At 39.7% G+C, this 18,337-nt stretch overlaps 1 protein-coding gene across 4 annotated transcripts in view; it reads left to right on the top strand.

Annotated features, from left to right (window-relative positions):
- Positions 1–7,436, top strand: part of NUCB2 (nucleobindin 2) — a 56,763-nt gene extending 49,327 nt beyond the window's left edge. For all 4 annotated transcript variants that reach the window (XM_066365210.1, XM_066365180.1, XM_066365201.1 and 1 more), the window contains 3 exons: positions 2,975–3,145; positions 4,119–4,200; positions 7,325–7,436. In XM_066365210.1, coding sequence (XP_066221307.1) covers positions 2,975–3,145; positions 4,119–4,200; positions 7,325–7,332 — 261 coding nt within the window. In that variant the 3' untranslated portion in view covers positions 7,333–7,436. The remainder of the gene's footprint in view (positions 1–2,974; positions 3,146–4,118; positions 4,201–7,324) is intronic.
- Positions 7,437–18,337: the final 10,901 nt, after the last annotated feature.

The following is an 18,337-nucleotide window of genomic DNA, read 5'->3' as shown; positions in this document are numbered from 1 at the left end:
TGTTTACAACTGGCCCCTTAGCATTTCTTGCAGCATTGGTTTGGTTGTAGTGAATTCCTTGAGTTTTTTTTTTTTGTCTGGAAAGCTTTTTATTTCTCCTTCAATTTTAAACAATAGCTTTGCTGGATAAAGAAGTCTTGGTTGTAGGCTCTTGTTCTGCATTACTTTGAATATTTCTTGCCATTCATTTTTGGCCTCAAGTGTTTCTGTTGAGAAGTCAGAAGTCATCCTTATGGGGGCTCCTTTGTAGGTGATAGCCTTTTTTTCTCTAGAAGCTTTTAATATTTTCTCTTTATCACTTAGCTTTGGTATTTTAATTATGATGTGTCTTGGTGTAGATTTGTTTGGGTTTCTCTTTAATGGAGTTCTCTGTGCTTCTTGAACTTGTGAGATGTTTTCCTGCCTTAATTGAGGGAAGTTTTCAGCTATGATATGTTTGAACAAAGTCTCTATCCCTTGTTCTTTCTCTTCTTCTTCAGGAACCCCTATGATGCGGATGTTATTTCTCTTCATGTTGTCACAGAGCTCTCTTAAGAGTTTTCTCAGACTTTTTGAGTCTCTTTTCTTTTTTCTGCTCCGCTTCTGTGCCTTCATTTATCTTGTCCTCTAATTTGCGATTCGATTCTCAGCTTCATCCATCCTGTTTTTAATTCCTTCCATTGTGTTCTTCATTTCTGCTATTATATTTGTCATTTCTGACTGATTCTTCTTTTTTTTTTTTTTTTGTATTTTTCTGAAGTTGGAAACGGGGAGGCAGTCAGACAGATTCCTGCATGCGCCCGACCGGGATCCAGGGATCCACCCGGCACGCCCACCAGGGTGCGATGCTCTGCCCATCTGGGGTGTCGCTCTGTTGCAACCAGAGCCATTCTAGCGCCTGAGGCAGAGGCCACAGAGCCATTCTCAGTGCCCGGGCCAACTTTGCTCCAATGGAGCCTTGGCTGCGGGAGGGGAAGAGAGAGGCAGAGAGGAAGGAGAGGGGGAGGGGTGGAGAAGCAGATGGGTGCTTCTCCTGTGTGCCCTGGCCAGGATTTGAACCCGGGACTCCTGCACGCCAGGCCAACGCTCTACCACTGAGCCAACTGGCCAGGGCATGACTGATTCTTTTTTATTATTTCAATGTCCTTTTTTTATTTGCTATCTCTTTATTTAGGTGTTTGTAATGAGCATCTATTGTTGTTTTAAGATTTTGAGCATCCTTACAATCGTTATTTTAAACTCTGCATCTGGTTATTTGGTTATATCTGACTCATTTAGGTCCTTTTCTGGGGATTTCTCTTGATTAATTTGTGTTTCATTTCTCTGCCTTCTCATTTTGTCTGTGTAAAAGAAGGTTTTGGCCACTGGAGTCCAATGGGTGTGGCGTCTGTGTTCCCTAGGTGTGGTCTATCTGCAGGCCTGCTACCCCTTCTCACATTATCTTCTTAAATTTCTATCTAACACCTTCATTCAGTTCCAATACAACATTTTATCCTTTCTTCTTTCTATAGTTCATACAAGAACTGGCTCTCATTTTCCACAATCATATTTTTTTATTTGCTCAGGCCTAGGATGTATAAAACAGTTTAGAATTGCTAATCCATGCCTCTACAAACCAAGAGTTTAAGATTTGTTTAGATTTTTTGTTTGTTTGTTTTTAACCTGAGAACATGTAGCCCAAATACTGTGATCAGAAGTTTCTTGGGGCCTGACCTGTGGTAGCACAGTGAATAAAGCATCAACCTGAAATGCTGAGGTTTCTGGTTCAAAACCCTGCTCTTGTCTGGTCAAGGCACATATGAGAGTTGAAGCTTCTTGCCCCCTTCTCTCTCTCTCTCTTCTCTCTCTCTCTCTCTCTCCCCCCCTCTCTCCCCCCTCTCTAAAAAAAAAAAGTTTCTTGGCTTGGTTTCCCTCTCTCTTCTGTCAATTATTTTATTCACTAAAGATAAAAGTATTGTTTCTGTTTGTATTCATAGGGGAATTTTTTCTTTTTTTTTTTTTTTGTATTTTTCTGAAGCTGGAAACAGGGAGAGACAGTCAGACAGACTTCTGCATGCGCCTGACCGGGATCCACCTGGCACGCCCACCAGGGGTGATGCTCTGCCCACTAGGGGGTGATGCTCTGCCCCTCTGGGGCGTTGCTCTGCTGCGACCAGAGCCACTATAGCGCCTGGGGCAGAGGCCAAGGAGCCATCCCCAGCGCCCGGGCCATCTTTGCTCCAATGGAGCCTTGGCTGCGGGAGGGGAAGAGAGAGACAGAGAGGAAGGAGGGGGGGGTGGAGAAGCAAATGGGCGCTTCTCCTATGTGCCCTGGCCGGGAATCGAACCCGGGTCCCCCGCACACCAGGCCGACGCTCTACCACTGAGCCAACCGGCCAGGGCCCATAGGGGAATTTTTTTTATCCTCATGGATTTTACTTATTTACTTGATTTTTGAGCATGTAAAACATTAACTGTTTATGGAAGTCAAAACTGTACAAAAAGTATATTCAGAGGAGTGTGATTTCCTTTCCTTACCTTTGTCCTTTCCACTCCATTTTGCCCCTTGTTCTGCACATAAGCAATCTCCTTAGTCTTTAGGTTTTTTTTTTTTGCTCAGAAGAGTACATAAAAATATGCTCTTTTATTTTCCTTTTTTTTTTTTTTTTTTTTTACAGAGACAGAGAGAGAGTCAGAGAAAGGGATAGACAGGAACAAACAGACAGGAACGGAGAGATGAGAAGCATCAATCATTTGTTTTTCGTTGCGACATCTTAGTTGTTCATTGATTGCTTTCTCATATGTACCTTGACCGTGGGCCTTCAGCAGACCGAGTAACCCCTTGATCGATCCATAACCTTGGGTCCAAGCTAGTGAGCTTTTTTCTTCTTTCTTACTCAAAACTTATAATACTACTATATTCTTTTGTATGTTGCTAGTCATAGTATTTTAAAGCTGAATCAGACAGACCTTCTGGTTGTATTTCTAAGATTATCCTTTATTTTTTTTCTTTTAGACGTTAGATCAGCAACAGTTTTTCACAGAGGAAGAACTGAAAGAATATGAAAATATTATCTCTTTACAAGAAAATGAACTTAAGAAAAAAGCAGATGAGCTTCAGAAACAAAAAGAAGAGCTACAGCGTCAGCATGACCAACTCGAGGCTCAGAAGCTGGAATATCATCAGGTGCTATTTTGTAAAAGGATTGTGGCATTAAAAAGGATTTTAGGCTCTTTGCTAAAAGCCTGTGTTGTTGTGATATTTTAGAGTACTATTGACTATACAAATCATTATTATTTTATTTATTTATTTTTTTATTCAGTGAGAGGAGGGGAGGCAGAGACAGACTCCATCATGCACCCAATCAGGATGCACCCGGCAAGCCCACCAGGGAGCGATGCTCTGCCCATCTGGGGCATTGCTCCATTGCTCAGCAACTGAGCTCTTCGCTTCTGAGGTGAAGGCCATGGAGCCATCCTCAGTGCTTGGGGCCAACTTGCTCCAATTGAACCATGGCTGCAGGAGAGTGGTGGATAGAGAGGAAGAGAAAGAGAGAGAGAGAAAAGCAAGAGGGGGAGGTGTGAAGCAGTTGGGTGCTTTTCCTGTGTGCCCTAACTGGGAATTGAACCCAGGACACCCATAGGCTGGATTGATGCACTACCATTGAGCCAACTGGCCAGGGCCTAACTATACAAATTAAATGTTGGTATTTTTAAGACTCTTATCTGAAACCTATGTACTCTTATTGATCAATTTCACCCCATTAAATTTAATTTCTAAATTAAAAAAAAATAAAATAAGGACATTGATATATCTTTTGAGACTTCTCAGAGTCTGAAGTATTATACTGATAACACTTTATCTTAAATACAGTTAAATTTAAATACAAATTTAACATATTTAATCTACAGTTAAAAAGCATGATCCTTTCACTATAGGAGATAAAAAGTCACTTACTCTGGAATTGCTCATACTTGTTTGATAATAAAAACAAAATCCAATGTAAAAAAACTGCTTTGTTGAAAATCTAAATTTCAGAATTTCAATGTCTTATTTTGGAAAATAATTTTCAGTTAGTTTGTTGTGATTTGTCAAAGGTCACATGTCAGAGAAAATCAAATAATACTTCCTTGTAAAATATTCTTTTTCCATTCTCCAGGTCATACAGCAGATGGAACAAAGAAAATTACAACAGGAAATTTCTCCATCTAGGCCTGGCGGAGATTCAAAGTTCGAGCCACGTAAGTAATTTTGTTTGCTTATTTGTTTGTTTAAGGAAGAGCTGAATAAATTGAAATCTACATTTATTATAAATATAATTTTCAATTATTAATATCTAGACTATTTTCTATATCGTGGAAATATAGCAACTTGTATTACAGAAAAATGAAAATGCCTCCAAAGTTTTTATGCATCTGTACATTTCAAAAGTTATATAATTTGATAGCCATATTTATGAAGTGATTTATTTCAACATTATTTATAATTCTTTTTAATCAATTATTGATATTCTCAGGGAATGTGTTTTTAAGTTTTCTTTTATTTGTTTTTTGTTTTTTCTTAACCTTAGCCTCCATTCTGACTTTATTAACAGTTTTAGTTTTACATCACTTGGTAGGTAAGTGTTCTCCAGCCAGACAGACTATACATTCCTGTAAAACATTCAGGTAAAGTAGGCACAAGTTATTTTGCATAAGCCTGCTTAAACATTAAACCCTTTCGATGGAAAACCACCTTTATGTTCTCTCAATGTAATTGTATCCCGTATCAGGGCTTCGCCAGTAGATTTTTGTACCACAGTTCATGCGGTTCCCATGTCAAGGAGTTCAGAAACTTCTCTACCTCCTGACCATTTTAACCACTGTGATGCAAAGGCTTTGGGTCCCTAGTGAGGAGTCTAGTCAAGGGACCCTGGTCCTTTTGTCAGCTTCATCTTGATTCACCTCCCTAACCATTGTGTGAAGCAATTGCAGGTCAGCTTTTTCTCATTATAATCTTTGAATCATGGCTTTCAAAATGTCTCCAAACCAGGTTAAATAAAGCAGGCTTGTTTGGGGCTCTTTAATTCTGGGGTGTTAGTAGCAGGTCCTTATGGCCTGCACTACCTTGGATAGTACTGTAAAACCTTTGCTTGAAACCCATCAATGTCCATTTTATTCATACTTAGCCATCGAGGGTATGGGTGTTCATGCACTGGGCCAGGGCCACTATGGTTGAAGTCACAGCATTGGTTTCTCAGTGGCATGGATTCTGGGCAGCTTCATCAGCTGAGATTAGTTTAAGCAAAGACTGAGGGAATCCTTAGTGGTAAAAGCTTTGAGTGTCCCTGACAGCAATGAGGGCTGCTTGGGTCCTTGGTGGTGAAAGCGGCTGGGGTCTTCTGTTCTCCTTCTCGATAAATGGGAGGTCACAGCTGGGTGGATCCCTTTTGGCAGCAAGCTGTGTGGCAATGGAGCTGACAGGTAAAATGCTGCCTGTGCTTTTCTTTGTGGTCATCTTTGATTTCTGTGTCCCCCTGGATTGCTGTAGCTCCTGCATTGTACTTCAGAGCTCTCACAGAGCTATTTTCATCAATCAGCAAGAGCTGTTAATCATTGTTTTGCTGGAGGTACAAGTGCTAGGACCTCCTAGTCCACCAGTCTTGCTGATGTCATGCTCTTAAATGTCGTTTCTTTTTTTGTGTAAGAAATAAAGATGGTCATTGGGGAACAGAAATTTTTTACATGGTATTGACTTTAGTTGGAGTACTTTTGTGGAGCTAAATGAAATTGGGACAGACTAGGACCCAAGGAAAACTATCTGGCTCTGCTTCCACCAGAGGTACGATGGCTGCCCTTGATACTGCAGTGTGTCAGAGGACAGGAATTTCAGAAAATGATGAAAGGTAGAGGAAATTCTTTTTATAGAAAAGGGTAAATAACTGGTCTGTTTAGATTGGAATGGACCCATTAAAAGTGTTTGGAAATGGCTCTCAGTTTGGCAAGATTTGGATCACAGACCTTTCTCAAGAGCTATGGATGTGTTAGTCATCACACTGGAGATTAGTCCCAGCCACATCCTCTCAACCAGGGCACTATGGGAAGAGGTAGTGATTTAGACTGTTGGGGTGATCACCCCAGGTAAGGCATATAGTTGTATAAAATGATCTGTGTGATAGGGAATGGATTCCCAAGAAAGATCAGAGACACACAGACCTATCTGTTGGAGATCATGAGGCTGAGAATCCCATGATGCATTTCACATAGAGGCACCAGCCTCTTCATGTTGCTTGATACCAGAAGTCTTAGGTATTTAATGTTGTAGGCATTTACAAAGTTGGGGCTCATGGGATGAGTGTTTTTAGAAGTTATAGGAAAAGAGGTCTCCTTGTCTTTCACTGAAATGATTTAGTTTGGTGCTTCTAGTGCTAGACCTGGCCAAGTTTGTAGCTGCTGCTTCCTCCCTTTTTCTTTTAATATATATTCAGTGAGAGGAGGGGAGGCAGAGACAGACTCCTGCATGTGCCTGACCAGGATCCACCCAGCAAGCCCACTAGGGGTTGATGCTCTGCTCATGTGGAGTGTTGCTTGGTAGCTCAGCAACCAAGCTCTTCTTAGCACCTGAGGCAGAGGCCATGGAGCCATCCTCAGTGCCTGAGGCCAACTCAGTCCAATTGAGCCATGGCTGCAGGAGGGGAAGAGAAAGAGAAACAGAGAGAGAGAGAGAGAGAGAGAGAGAGAGAGAGAGGCAAGAGGGGGAGGGGTAGAGAAGCAAATGAGCACTTTTCTTGTGTGCACTGACTGGGAATTGAACCCAAGACATCCACATGCCGGACCGACGCTCTACCACTGAGCCAATCGGACAGGGCTGCTTCCTCCTTCTGATGTGCTGGTTCTTGAACCAAGTCTTAATTACTAACCCTCAAGTTGAATAGCTAAAGTAAATTCTGCTATGGTAACTCAATGTGGGTACATGGTCTTTTCAAATGTATCTTTCAGTATTCTAAGCTGTTCCACACTAAAGGTTATGTGGTCTTGGTGGAGAGACCTTGGCTTTTCTGATCCATTTTATATGGAAGATTTATGTAAGAGGCTGTTATTCTTCATACAAACACAAGCCAGCATGCTGCCTAATTTCCCAAAATATGAAGACAAGGGCAAACATCCAGATCTCACTTAGCTTTCAGAGTCTTCGATTATAACTTTTAGAAGTAGAATGATATGCTGAGTATTTCTAAGCTCCTGAATTTGTCTGTGTTGATTGTGCTTTTAAAAATTGTAATCTGTGAATAGCTAAGCATATTTTAAAACAAATATTATGTATAAGAAGATTCAGAATAAAGGAAGATGCCTTTAAAATGAGTCTCTCTATTTTTTTTTTGAACAGTTATTTAAAGTCTGAAGTCTACCAGAACTTGGAAGAAAACTGTAAAATCAACATCTGTGTCATCTTTTTTCCTCCCTTCCATTTTCTCTACTCAATAAATATTTTAAATGCATATATGGAATAAAGGAAGATATTTTTTAATGAGAACACATTTTTTTCTGGATACATAGATATTTAAAGGTTGAGGTCTACCAAAACCAGAAAGGAAGCGTCAGTATCTGCTCTCACTCTCATGCTTCCCCTTTTATTCTTTGCTCTCCTTCCGAGATTTCATTAAGTGGTCTTACGCCATAACTTAATGAAACTATCAGTCACTAAGCTCTGTCTGTTGCTTTTAAAATAATTGCTCTCACTTATTCATGAAGGTAGATGTTCTTTTATGAGTGCTTATTACTCCCCTCTTAATAAAAGTCTCTTTGATATTCATAATTCTGAGAAAATCATTACATTGCCCAGTGTTCCTTGATAACTTTTTTCTACTTTCCTGAACTGCTAGAAATTCTTCTACTGAATAGCTTTTGCTACCACTTCTGGTCATTTTTTATTCATATTTTTGCTTTATATGCTATCATTTAAGATGAGGTTTGCTATATATAACAAAAAAATTAAAAGATAACAGTGGTTTAAACTAAATAGGAATTTTCCTATTATTTTATAAAAGATATAAAATAAATCTGTAGGTAGGTGGTGTCCAGGTTCCTATCTTTCTGCTCTGCTATCTTCAGTGCATGGTTTTTGTCCTCAAGTTACTGCATCCTCACTGTCCAAGATTGCTTTTGGAGGCAGACGGGAAGGGCAAGTAAGGAAACTTTCTCCAGTTGAATCAGCTTCCTTAAGGCAATTTTCCTGGAAAACTACAGAGCATTTGACCTTGCATCTTGTTGACCCAAACTGAGTTACATGGCCATCTATTAATAGCTGCTAGGGAAGCTGAGAAATCCTTATAGCAATGTGACTAGCTAAAAGTTTGGATTTTTAAACTAAGAAAGATGGGAAGAGGGAATGTTTGGCAGGCAACTTCTAATTTTAGCCCAGACAGCCTTGTTGGCTACCTAAATATCTATGTATACTGAAACATAGAAAACTCCCCTTACCTCAAAATGGAACCACCAAAATCCAATCCATTATTGCATATAGCTCAAAGACTATGATATCTCTGACTACCTACAAACTAAAAAGCAAGCTGTCTGCCCCCTGGGCACCATATGCATAATAGTAGGACGGGTACAGGATAACTGCAATAAAATCAACCTTTTTGAAAAGGGGAAATGGGAGACATAGCAGTCACTGACCCATAGCAAGGTCTCTCTACCTGTCCATAAATATATTCCCTGTTTTTCTCCCCTTATCTAATGTCGTCAGGGGCCTTTGGCATTGCCCTCTAGGAAGTCTTTATTGTCAATTAATTAAAAAATTTTTTTTTTTTTTTTTTTGCGAGAGAGGAAGGAGGAGAGAGACAGGAACATTGATCTGTTCCTGTATATGTCCTGATTGGGGATCGAACCGGTAACCTCTGCTTCAGGATGATGCTCTAACCCAGTAGTCCCCATCCTTTTTTGGGCCAGGGACCGGTTTAATGTCAGAAAATATTTTCACAGGGCCTGACCAGGTGGTGGCACAGTGGATAGAGCGTCGGACTGGGATGCGGAAGACCCAAGTTTGAGACCCCGAGGTCTCCAGCTTGAGCACGGGCTCATCTGGTTTGAGCAAAAAGCTCACTAGCTTGAGCCCAAGGTTGCTGGCTCGAGCAAGGGGTTACTCGATCTGCTGAAGGCCCACGGCCAAGGCACATATGAGAAAGCAATCAATGAACAATTAAAGTGTTGCAATGCGCAACGAAAAACTGATGATTGATGCTTCTCATGTCTCTCCATTCCTGTCTGTCTGTCTCTATCTATCCCTCTCTCTGACTCTCTCTCTGTCTCTGAAAAAAAAAGAAAATATTTTCACGGACCGGCCTTTAGGGTGGGACGGATAAATGTATCATGTGACCAAGACAAGCGTCAAGAATGAGTCTTAGACGGATGTAACAGAAGGAATCTGGTCATTTTTAAAAAATAAAACATCGTTCAGACTTAAATATAAATAAAACGGAAATAATGTAAGTTATTTTTTCTTTCTCTGCTGACTGGTACCGGTCCACGGCCCCGGGGGTTGGGGACTACTGCTCTAACCAACCGGTATCCATTAATTTTTAAGTACATATCCAAGTGGGCATTGGAAAGGGTGCTCTTCTTGGAGGAGGGCCTGTCTTGGCACTTCACTTCCTGTTATTTTGGGTTTGGGAGCTTGGGGATTGTTTTAGACAGTTGTAGGCCAAGTTTAGAGCCTTTGCTTTTTGGCAAAGCAGTTCCCTAAAAACTTAGTAAGTTTCTGGTCTGTTTTCTTCCATTATTAGCATGAGATCTTGTCAAGACATAGTTAATTTTTGACAAAGAATCCATCTTTACTTGCTGGCTTCTGTGTTCTCTCTCTCCCCTGGGGTCTTAAATGAATGGCACCTACTTGGGACTATTTTACACTATAGGATTGAGTGGGATGACAACAGTCTCTAGGTGATCTTTTTCCTTAGGATGCCTCTCATTACTTGGTAGAAAGTTTTTAAGGGAAGTTTCTTAAAAAAGGTTGAGGAAGCCTGACCTGTGGTGGCGCAGTGGATAAAGCGTCGACCTGGAAATGCTGAGGTCGCTGGTTCGAAACCCTGGGCTTGCCTGGTCAAGGCACATATGGGAGTTGATGCTTCCAGCTCCTCCCCCTTCTCTCTGTCTCTCTCTCCTCTCTCTCCCTCTCTGTCTCTCTCTCTCCCTCTCTCTCTCCTCTCTAAAAATGAATAAATAAGAAATAAATAAATAAATAAATAAGGTTGAGGAAGTTTTAGCAGCTTCCTCAGAACCTTTTCTTATGGAGTACAGTAATAGTTGACTTTTGCAGTAATTCAGGGCTCCAGGTGTGGGACTTTTTCAGTTTGTCTTGTAGACAGAGAACAATTCCCTCAGCAAAGCTCTATACCTTTCCATCTCTGCAGACTTGTTAACCTTAGCCTGAGTCGTATCTGCCTTGTGGGACTTTGCTAAGAGGAGGCAGAGGGAGCCCCCCACTTGCTAGCATTCTGAAGTTCTGCCGCCACTCTCTCTGATACCTTCGCTTCAGTTGGCATAAGGTCTCATGGCCCAAAGCCCTACCTCCTCAACTCAGCCTACTTCATATGTAAGGTCCTCTTACCTGCTCTACCTTACCTCTAGCTACCAAATTCTGTACAGGTCAAGATTCTTGGTTGTAGGTAATGGAATCTTCTTTAACTATTAAGCCAGATGGGTTTGATTAAGAGGTAGAGATAGCTCACAAAATCTTTGAGAAGGCTGAAGAAACAGAACGTAGGCTGAGCTTCTAGGAACTACATCACAAGAGAGGGCTGCTGCTTTTGGAACAGTCACGAAGCTGGCCACTGGGATTTGGAAGATGTGATCAGTTGTCAGCTCCAGAATCACACCACAGCTGCTGTGCCTTGTGTTGGCAAAACTGGATACTTCACGTGCTGCCTCCCTCCCTGTTGAACTCCGTTCTGAGTGGAAGTCTCAAGTGAGTGCATCTGACAGTTGGACCCACCATACCTGGAACCCTAGCTACAAGGGGTGTTGGGAATGATAGTGTTTAACTTTCCTACCTCTGTAGTACAGGAATGCATGCTTAAAGTGTCTGTGTGAACCAATTCACTATAACACCTCATAATTTTAAACTTTCTTTTAACATTCATAATTTTTAAACTCTTAGTTGTCACTTTACAAATTTTTAAGTAATCATTGCATATTCCTCCCTACGTATTTCAGATTTTTTTCTTAAATCGTGGATCCCCAAATTAAATGTAGCAATCAAGAAAAGTTCTGTTTATATTCAGCTTAACTCCTCCTCCCCAAAGTCACTTGACAGAGTAATGCTACCTTTTTTTTAGAGATGGAGAAGGATTCCTAGCTTTATTGTTTAAATTGTAGAAAATATTATAAAATGGTCAGAATATTTATTATTGTTTCTGTGCCCAGAAATTGTGATAAGACAGAGCGTCTCCTAGGGTGGACTGTGGTTAAATCGGAAAGTAGTTGGAGGAGAACTTAGAGAAATTTCTTAAAATGCTTTTTTAGGCATGAATAAGTAATGGATGGATATTAATCCGGACACACTGTACCTCATGGTCTGGATCCAGCCAGTTATTATCATTTATATCACTGTAAAAACAATTGTTGCTTAAAATTATTTATGGACCTAAGGAATTCCAGTTTTTGTGAGTATTGCACACTTGTGAGTTAATATTATTTCTTATAAAGTGATTAATAGTATTCTTTTCATCTCTTTTAGAAAGTATTGGTTCTGTGTTTAATTTATACTATTCTCTTCCATACCTCTTTAGATATTAGTCTTTGGTTTAGCTGACTTACTGGTATGTATTAGTAGTTGGAGATTTTGTTTCATATACAAATTTTCATGAAGCATGTACTTTTTTAGTATACTTAGGTCTATACAATTAAAATTTTATTTTAAAGGATGATGGTCCACTATAATTTTTAACTCTCATTAAAGAGAACTGCAATTTTAGGAATAGCCATAACAATCCTTTGATATGTGCTTTAACCAAGTTTTGTTCAAAACAACATGATTTTTATGCTAACTGAGCAGATTTGTATTACATAAGCCTAAATCCAAATCTGGTTTTCACTTGAGGAAAATCTAAAGAAAAGTTTAATGTTTTGTGATAATGTGATTTTTAAGATAGCCAACCTAATAAAAGAGAAGGTTAAGGAAAGTATTTTCTTTAGGGTGAAATTTTGACAAACCCAGTTCTAATTAGTGGGAAAAATGTAATCTGTTTTATAACTGCAGTACAATCAAGAAGAAATTGAAAAAGAGCCAGAATTAGATGATGAACTTCATCATTTTCATGCAAGATTTTTATCCCCTGAAGAACCTGCTAGAGAATTCTGCAGGCACCTTGACCACTGGTACCTCTGACTTTATATAATTCACTTGTTTTTGTTGGGATTGAGAGATTAAGGTATATTGTGTAAAATGCAAAGTTTACTGTTTAGTTCCTTGTGGGTGATAAAATGGAAGACTTTAATGATAACTTGCTTTCAAGGTGTGAGATTTGAAGGAAATCGGATCCTTTTTTTTTTTTTAAAAAAACACTATCATTAGTGTGACTCAAATTCTTCCTATTCATGTTATAATTTATTTTTTAAATGAATAGTTAGCTATGACTTAATAAACATTTCTTAAAGAATCTAAGAACTGAACCAGAACAAGCAACCACAGCAAGTGGTGAGTACACCAAGTTGAAAACTTAGAATTTATGGTTACCAGTATACCAACGTGTTTATTCAGACAAAAGCAGAGCAAAACAAACCCAATGAAACCTTTGATTCAATTTAGGGATTTAGATTTTCCCCCCCAAATATGGCTTGTTGAATTAGGTAGAAAAACTACATTTCATGTTTATAGATGTCTGCAGTTTTCATCACAGAGCTTTTAGTACACATTTAATCAAGAACAGTCATGTTCTTGATGATGAATGTCATGTACCATCTTGGTTGTCAGCCAGTCCTTGATTGTATTTTTTCTTTAAACTCTCACCCTTCCTGTTGCCTTCAAAGCTCTGCATACTTGTAAACAAGTTTTCTTCTGTTTATATTTGTATATAACCTATTACAAACAATAGATTTGACTATTTTTATGCAAATTTTCTTACCTCCTTTTGTTTTTCTTTAGGAATAAGTATAGTCTCTGACAATTTCCAGGATTATGAGTATATATCTTGTAATTAAAATGTTAAAATGGTTCACTCAAGGTACGTTTCATAGGGAACCTGGTGCTAAACCATTGGCAGAGGACCTGGCCTGCTTCTCCATCCAGGTTTCCTATGTCGCAGAGCAGCCGGGCTCCTGGGCTGTCTTCTCCTCCCCTGCCCAGGAAAAGAAAAAAATGTTTAAATGGTTTTTTATTTTACAATTCGTATAATTCTGCTACTGCAGGGAATTTAAAAATGACTAATTTGGCCTGACCTGTGGTGGCGCAGTGGGTAAAAGCGTCGACCTGGAACACTGGTCAAGGCACATATGGGAGTTGATGCTTTCTGCTCCTCCCTCCCTTCTCTCTCTGTCTCTGTCTCTGTCTCCTCTCTCTAAAATAAATAAATAAAATCTTAAAAAAAATGAGTGACTTATTTCCCCCATGATTTTAAAGTTCTGACATGAGTGCTTTAAAATTGAGAAAAAGTAACACTTCTCTTGCCATCCCCTATGAATTGTACTAAAATGTTATTTTTGTTCAACTTCAGTCTATTTCAAATATTTACTTTTAGTGATATGAGAGTTGATACGATTTAAATGTTTTACTTTTGAATTTTACACTTTTGGGGTTTGATACTCTGTAAATATTCCCTTGTTTGAGTATTGGCCTTACAGATAATTTCATTTTAAAAACATATTTGCCATTCCCCTTCATATTTTTAACGTTTTTATGATAGTATTGAAGCATTTGTGTCAAACACAATTGAAAACCGTCATCTTTATTTAGTGATTCCTTCTCATGCCTCAGCATTGAGTAAGTGTATCTTAGAATTTGTAGCTTAATTTTTTCTGAGTTCAGATCCTGTACATTTCTCATTTGCTTTGATGTGTATGTATTTTCACTGACTTTGATGTTCATGATGTGTTTTATTGAGATTCAAGGTTGATCTTGACCTAAAGAAAACTACATTTGCAGTAAAGTCGGGTTTTCTAGAGCTAGACAAGTCAGGTTTTCTAGAGCTAGACAAGTCAAGTTTTCTAGAACTAGACAAGCAGGTTTTCTAGAGCTAGACAAGCAGTGGTTTCTGAGCACTGTGGACAGCGCTCTTAATCCTGAAGGAAAATGGGGACTCATGAGTAGAGTCCTTGACTCTTTACTACTTCCCTTTGATGGAATGAACCAAACTGGTGATTATCCCTTGTCCAATTCTTTAGCTTTTTAATACTCTCCTTAAATAAGAATAGTTAAAAAGAATACATTGTGTACCCCATCAGACATTTTCTGTCTCATGGTTGTTAATAAAGGGAAAAAAATTTTGGGGGGGGACTAGATCAGGACATAAATTCAGCAATCTCGGATTAGAAGAGAAGTAGCATCATTTATTTTTCTTCATTTCTTTTGCCTGGATGATCTGAATTTCAATTAAGTTCTTTCCTCTCTATGTACTCTCCCATTTTCCTATTTCTGCACTGAATTTTCTATTATTATATTTCTTTTTATTTAATTTTTATTTATTTTTTTATTTTTCTGAAGTTGGAATCGGGGAGGCAGTCAGACAGACTCCCGCATGCGCCCAACCGGGATCCACCCGGCATGCCCACCAGGGGGCGATGCTCTGCCCATCCAGGGTGTCGCTCTGTTGTGACCAGAGCCATTCTAGCGCCTGAGGCAGAGGCCACGGACCATCCTCAGCGCCCGGGCCAACTTTGCTCCAATGGATCCTCGGCTGTGGGAGGGGAAGAGAGAGACAGAGAGGAAGGAGAGGGGAAGGGGTGGAGAAGCAGATGGGCGCCTCCCCTGTGTGCCCTGGCCAGGAATCAAACCTGGGACTCCTGCACGCCAGGCCGACGCTCTACCACTGAGCCAACCGGCCAGGGCTTCTATTATTATATTTCTAATGCACCTCCCTAGTCACTGAAGAAAGCTTTGAGGGATGTAGAACGTTATATGTAGCACCACTGTCAGCTGTTCCAACATTTTACATTCATCAGCTTCGGGGACTTATTATCAGGCCTTTCAAATGAATTCCCACCTTTCCTCACAGTCCTAAACTATCCATCTTTTCTCTAAGAGAATCTGTTGTATTACTAATCAAGATGTAGATATGACTTTATTAAGACAGGATTGATTTTCAAAAGATTTATATAAAAGATACAATAGAGGCTAAGTATTTTATTTTAAGGAGAACATTTTGAAGCCAGTGGATGAATGCCCAGAGTAACTGTTTCATTCTTTTGTGATGGCTCTGGTGACTTCTGGATAGTTCTATCTGCGCCTCTCTACCCAGTTTCCGGACCTAAGAATGGAAGAGCCCTGGAGGCTGAAATAAAGCAGTGAAAGTGACGAAGGAGCCCTTCTTCAGTGAGGAAGTTTCTTCCTCTGAAGCTGGTAGTCCAGCATCCATTAGCACACACAAGTAATAATAAACCCTTGGGATTTTCAAAATATCTATATATCAATTAATATAGATTCTAATTGAAACACCATATTTTTTGGAGGAATATATATGCTTTTATATGTAAGCTTTTGCCTAAAATGGGACTGGAGGGTAGACCATTAGTTATTCTGTGTCTTCTGACAAACATGTCTTCTGGAACTTAAACATGAAAAAAAAATTTTTTTATTATTGCCTTTCCTTTTTATGAAGGTGTAAGGCCAGGGGCCGCCACTGTCGTGGCCATTCACATGCAGGTTGTCATTGGATCCAGCAGATGGTAAAGAAACAGTGGAGCCTGACCAGGCGGCGCAGTGGATAGAGCGTTGGACTGGGATGCAAAGGACCCAGGTTTGAGACCCCGAGGTTGCCAGCTTGAGCACTGGCTCACGTGGTTTGTGCAAAGCTCACCAGCTTGGACTCAAGGTCGCTGGCTCAAGGAAGGGGTTACTCAGTCTGCTGTAGCCCCATGGTCAAGGCACAAATGAGAAAGCAATCAATGAACAACGAAGTGCCACAACAAAAAACTAATGATTGATGCTTCTCATCTCTCTCTGTTTCTGTCTGTCTGTCTGTCCCTATCTATCCCTCTCTCTGACTCTCTCTCTGTCTCTGGAAAACAAACAACAAAAAAAAACAGTGGAGCCAAAAACTGGTGGGCCATTCCTTTATTAAAGTCTCTCACTGGCTGAGGAGCAAACAGGTAGGGAAAACACTTCCCTTTCACTCAGGGCTCCCAAAGCCGCTGACACATTCTCTGGTTGCACAACCAGGAGAATCTTCTCCAGTTTCTCCTAGAATCAAAAGCCCCACTAATCTCAGGGGAGCTCACAAAGCCCCTCAGCTCTGGTTTCCCATCTGCACACCTTCTCTCTCTGCACATGGCTTCTTCTTCTTCAGCACACTGCATTCTCTCTGCTCTTTCTCTGCAAAACTGGCTTTTTCTCCTCCTTCTGCTCTTTCCAAAACTTTCTATTGTGAAAACCTCTCTTCCAGCAAACATTAGCAAAAAGTGGCCCTTCCCAAGCAGAAAAGTAATTTGCAATTTCAGAGACCACATATACCTGGCGCTGCCCAGTCCCCAATGCAAACTATAAGCGAGCAAACATAAATATCATATTTTACAAACTTATTTGACCCACGGAAGGAAGTGACCTACAGCGGGCCTAATAATAAGCCCCATGAAGCTGCTTAATCCATATTTCATCACTATTTATTATGTTATAAAAAACATTTAATGATTTATACATCTTATTTTAAAGTCAGGATTTTAAAGACAATTGACTTTGCTACTAACTTAGAAGGATTGTGGAATTTTTTCAATTTAAATGTTGAATTAAAAATTTAACCTTTGGTAAGTATGTGGCCAAAAATGTTCTATGAATTTTAAACTTTGGAAAGTAATTGTATTAGTCTTAAGTGTACTTAATTCTTCTTGTCTTATTTAGATAATTGGACTATCTTTAAAACTACAAAGAAATATTCAATTTGATTATCAGGAAGACAGAAGCTTTATACAACTTTGTTATACAGGGGATCCTTAGGTTAGGATAGCCTCAACATACAATGTTTCAAGTTTATGGTGCTCACTTCCATAAAAACTTAAAAAAATTAAGATGTGAGTGTTTCGGCTTATGTAGTTAGCATTGTATTTACGGACTACGTGGGCAAAGTAGTTTGGTTGCGTGGGGCGGAAGAATATGCAGTAACGTGGCGTATGAGTGAGGGAGCTGTTGTCCCCCAGTACGCTTACCTACACCATTTTTAGCTTAGTTGTGTTTTTATGTTCTAGATTATGATTTTACAACTGTGTTAAGATAGGTAAGTGACTTAGGTGAGGGTGTGTTTCGACTTATACCAAAATTTGGGTTACATCATAGAAACAGAACTGTGTGGCAACCTGAGGACCCGCTGTATTTGAATTTGTTGACTATATGTTGTAAAAATTCTTTCAGTGCAATAGTTGTTGAAAAGTATTATTCTGGAGTGAAATAAGCCAGGCAGAGAAAGGAAAATATCATATGACCTCACTCATTTGAGGAATCCAATGAACAATGAGAACTGAGGAATGGAATTGAGACAGAGGAGGGATCAAAGGGACCAGAGGAAAAGAGGACAGAGGGAAAGGGGATGATAGGATGGGATAAACCTGAAGGGAAGGGGGGAGGGCGCTGTAGGAAGAGGGGCAAAGGAGATGTTGAAGGGAATGGGGGGAGTGGGGAGGCATTCAGGGTGACCCTAGAATCTATGTAAACACAATTAAATTAAAAAAATTATTTGGAAAAAAATAAAAGTATTATTCTAGCCATTTGTACAGGTTCATTTTTAATTATATTAAATGTAAAGTCAGAAAAATATATCTGTAATTTTTCTGGAGAACAAGACAAATTTGACAATGTTGAAATAATGGATTACCATATTTTTCACTCCATAAGACACACTTTTTTTCCCCAAAAGTGGAGGGGAAAATGCCCGTGTGTCTTATGGAGCGAATGTTCTTTTTTTTTTTAGCTGCTGTGGGTTCCCGGACAACTAGAAGAGTATTTGAACATTGAAGTCTCTTCTCATTTGTTAATAATAGTGCTAATGGTTGTTAATACTGCTGTTGAGTTTACATTGTTGAAATACTGTAGGAGGTTTTTTTTTTTTGTATTTTTCTGAAGTGAGAAGCGGGGAGGCAGAGAGACAGACTCCCACATGCACCTGACTGGGATCCACCTGGCATGCCCACTAGGGAGGCGGTGCTCTGCCCATCTGGGCCATTGCTCCGTTGCAACTAAAGCCATTCTAGCACCTTAGGT

This window comes from Saccopteryx leptura, chromosome 1 (assembly GCF_036850995.1).
Source record: "Saccopteryx leptura isolate mSacLep1 chromosome 1, mSacLep1_pri_phased_curated, whole genome shotgun sequence".
NCBI classification, from domain to species: Eukaryota; Metazoa; Chordata; class Mammalia; order Chiroptera; family Emballonuridae; genus Saccopteryx; species Saccopteryx leptura.
This window is presented reverse-complemented; position numbering and strand designations above follow the sequence as displayed.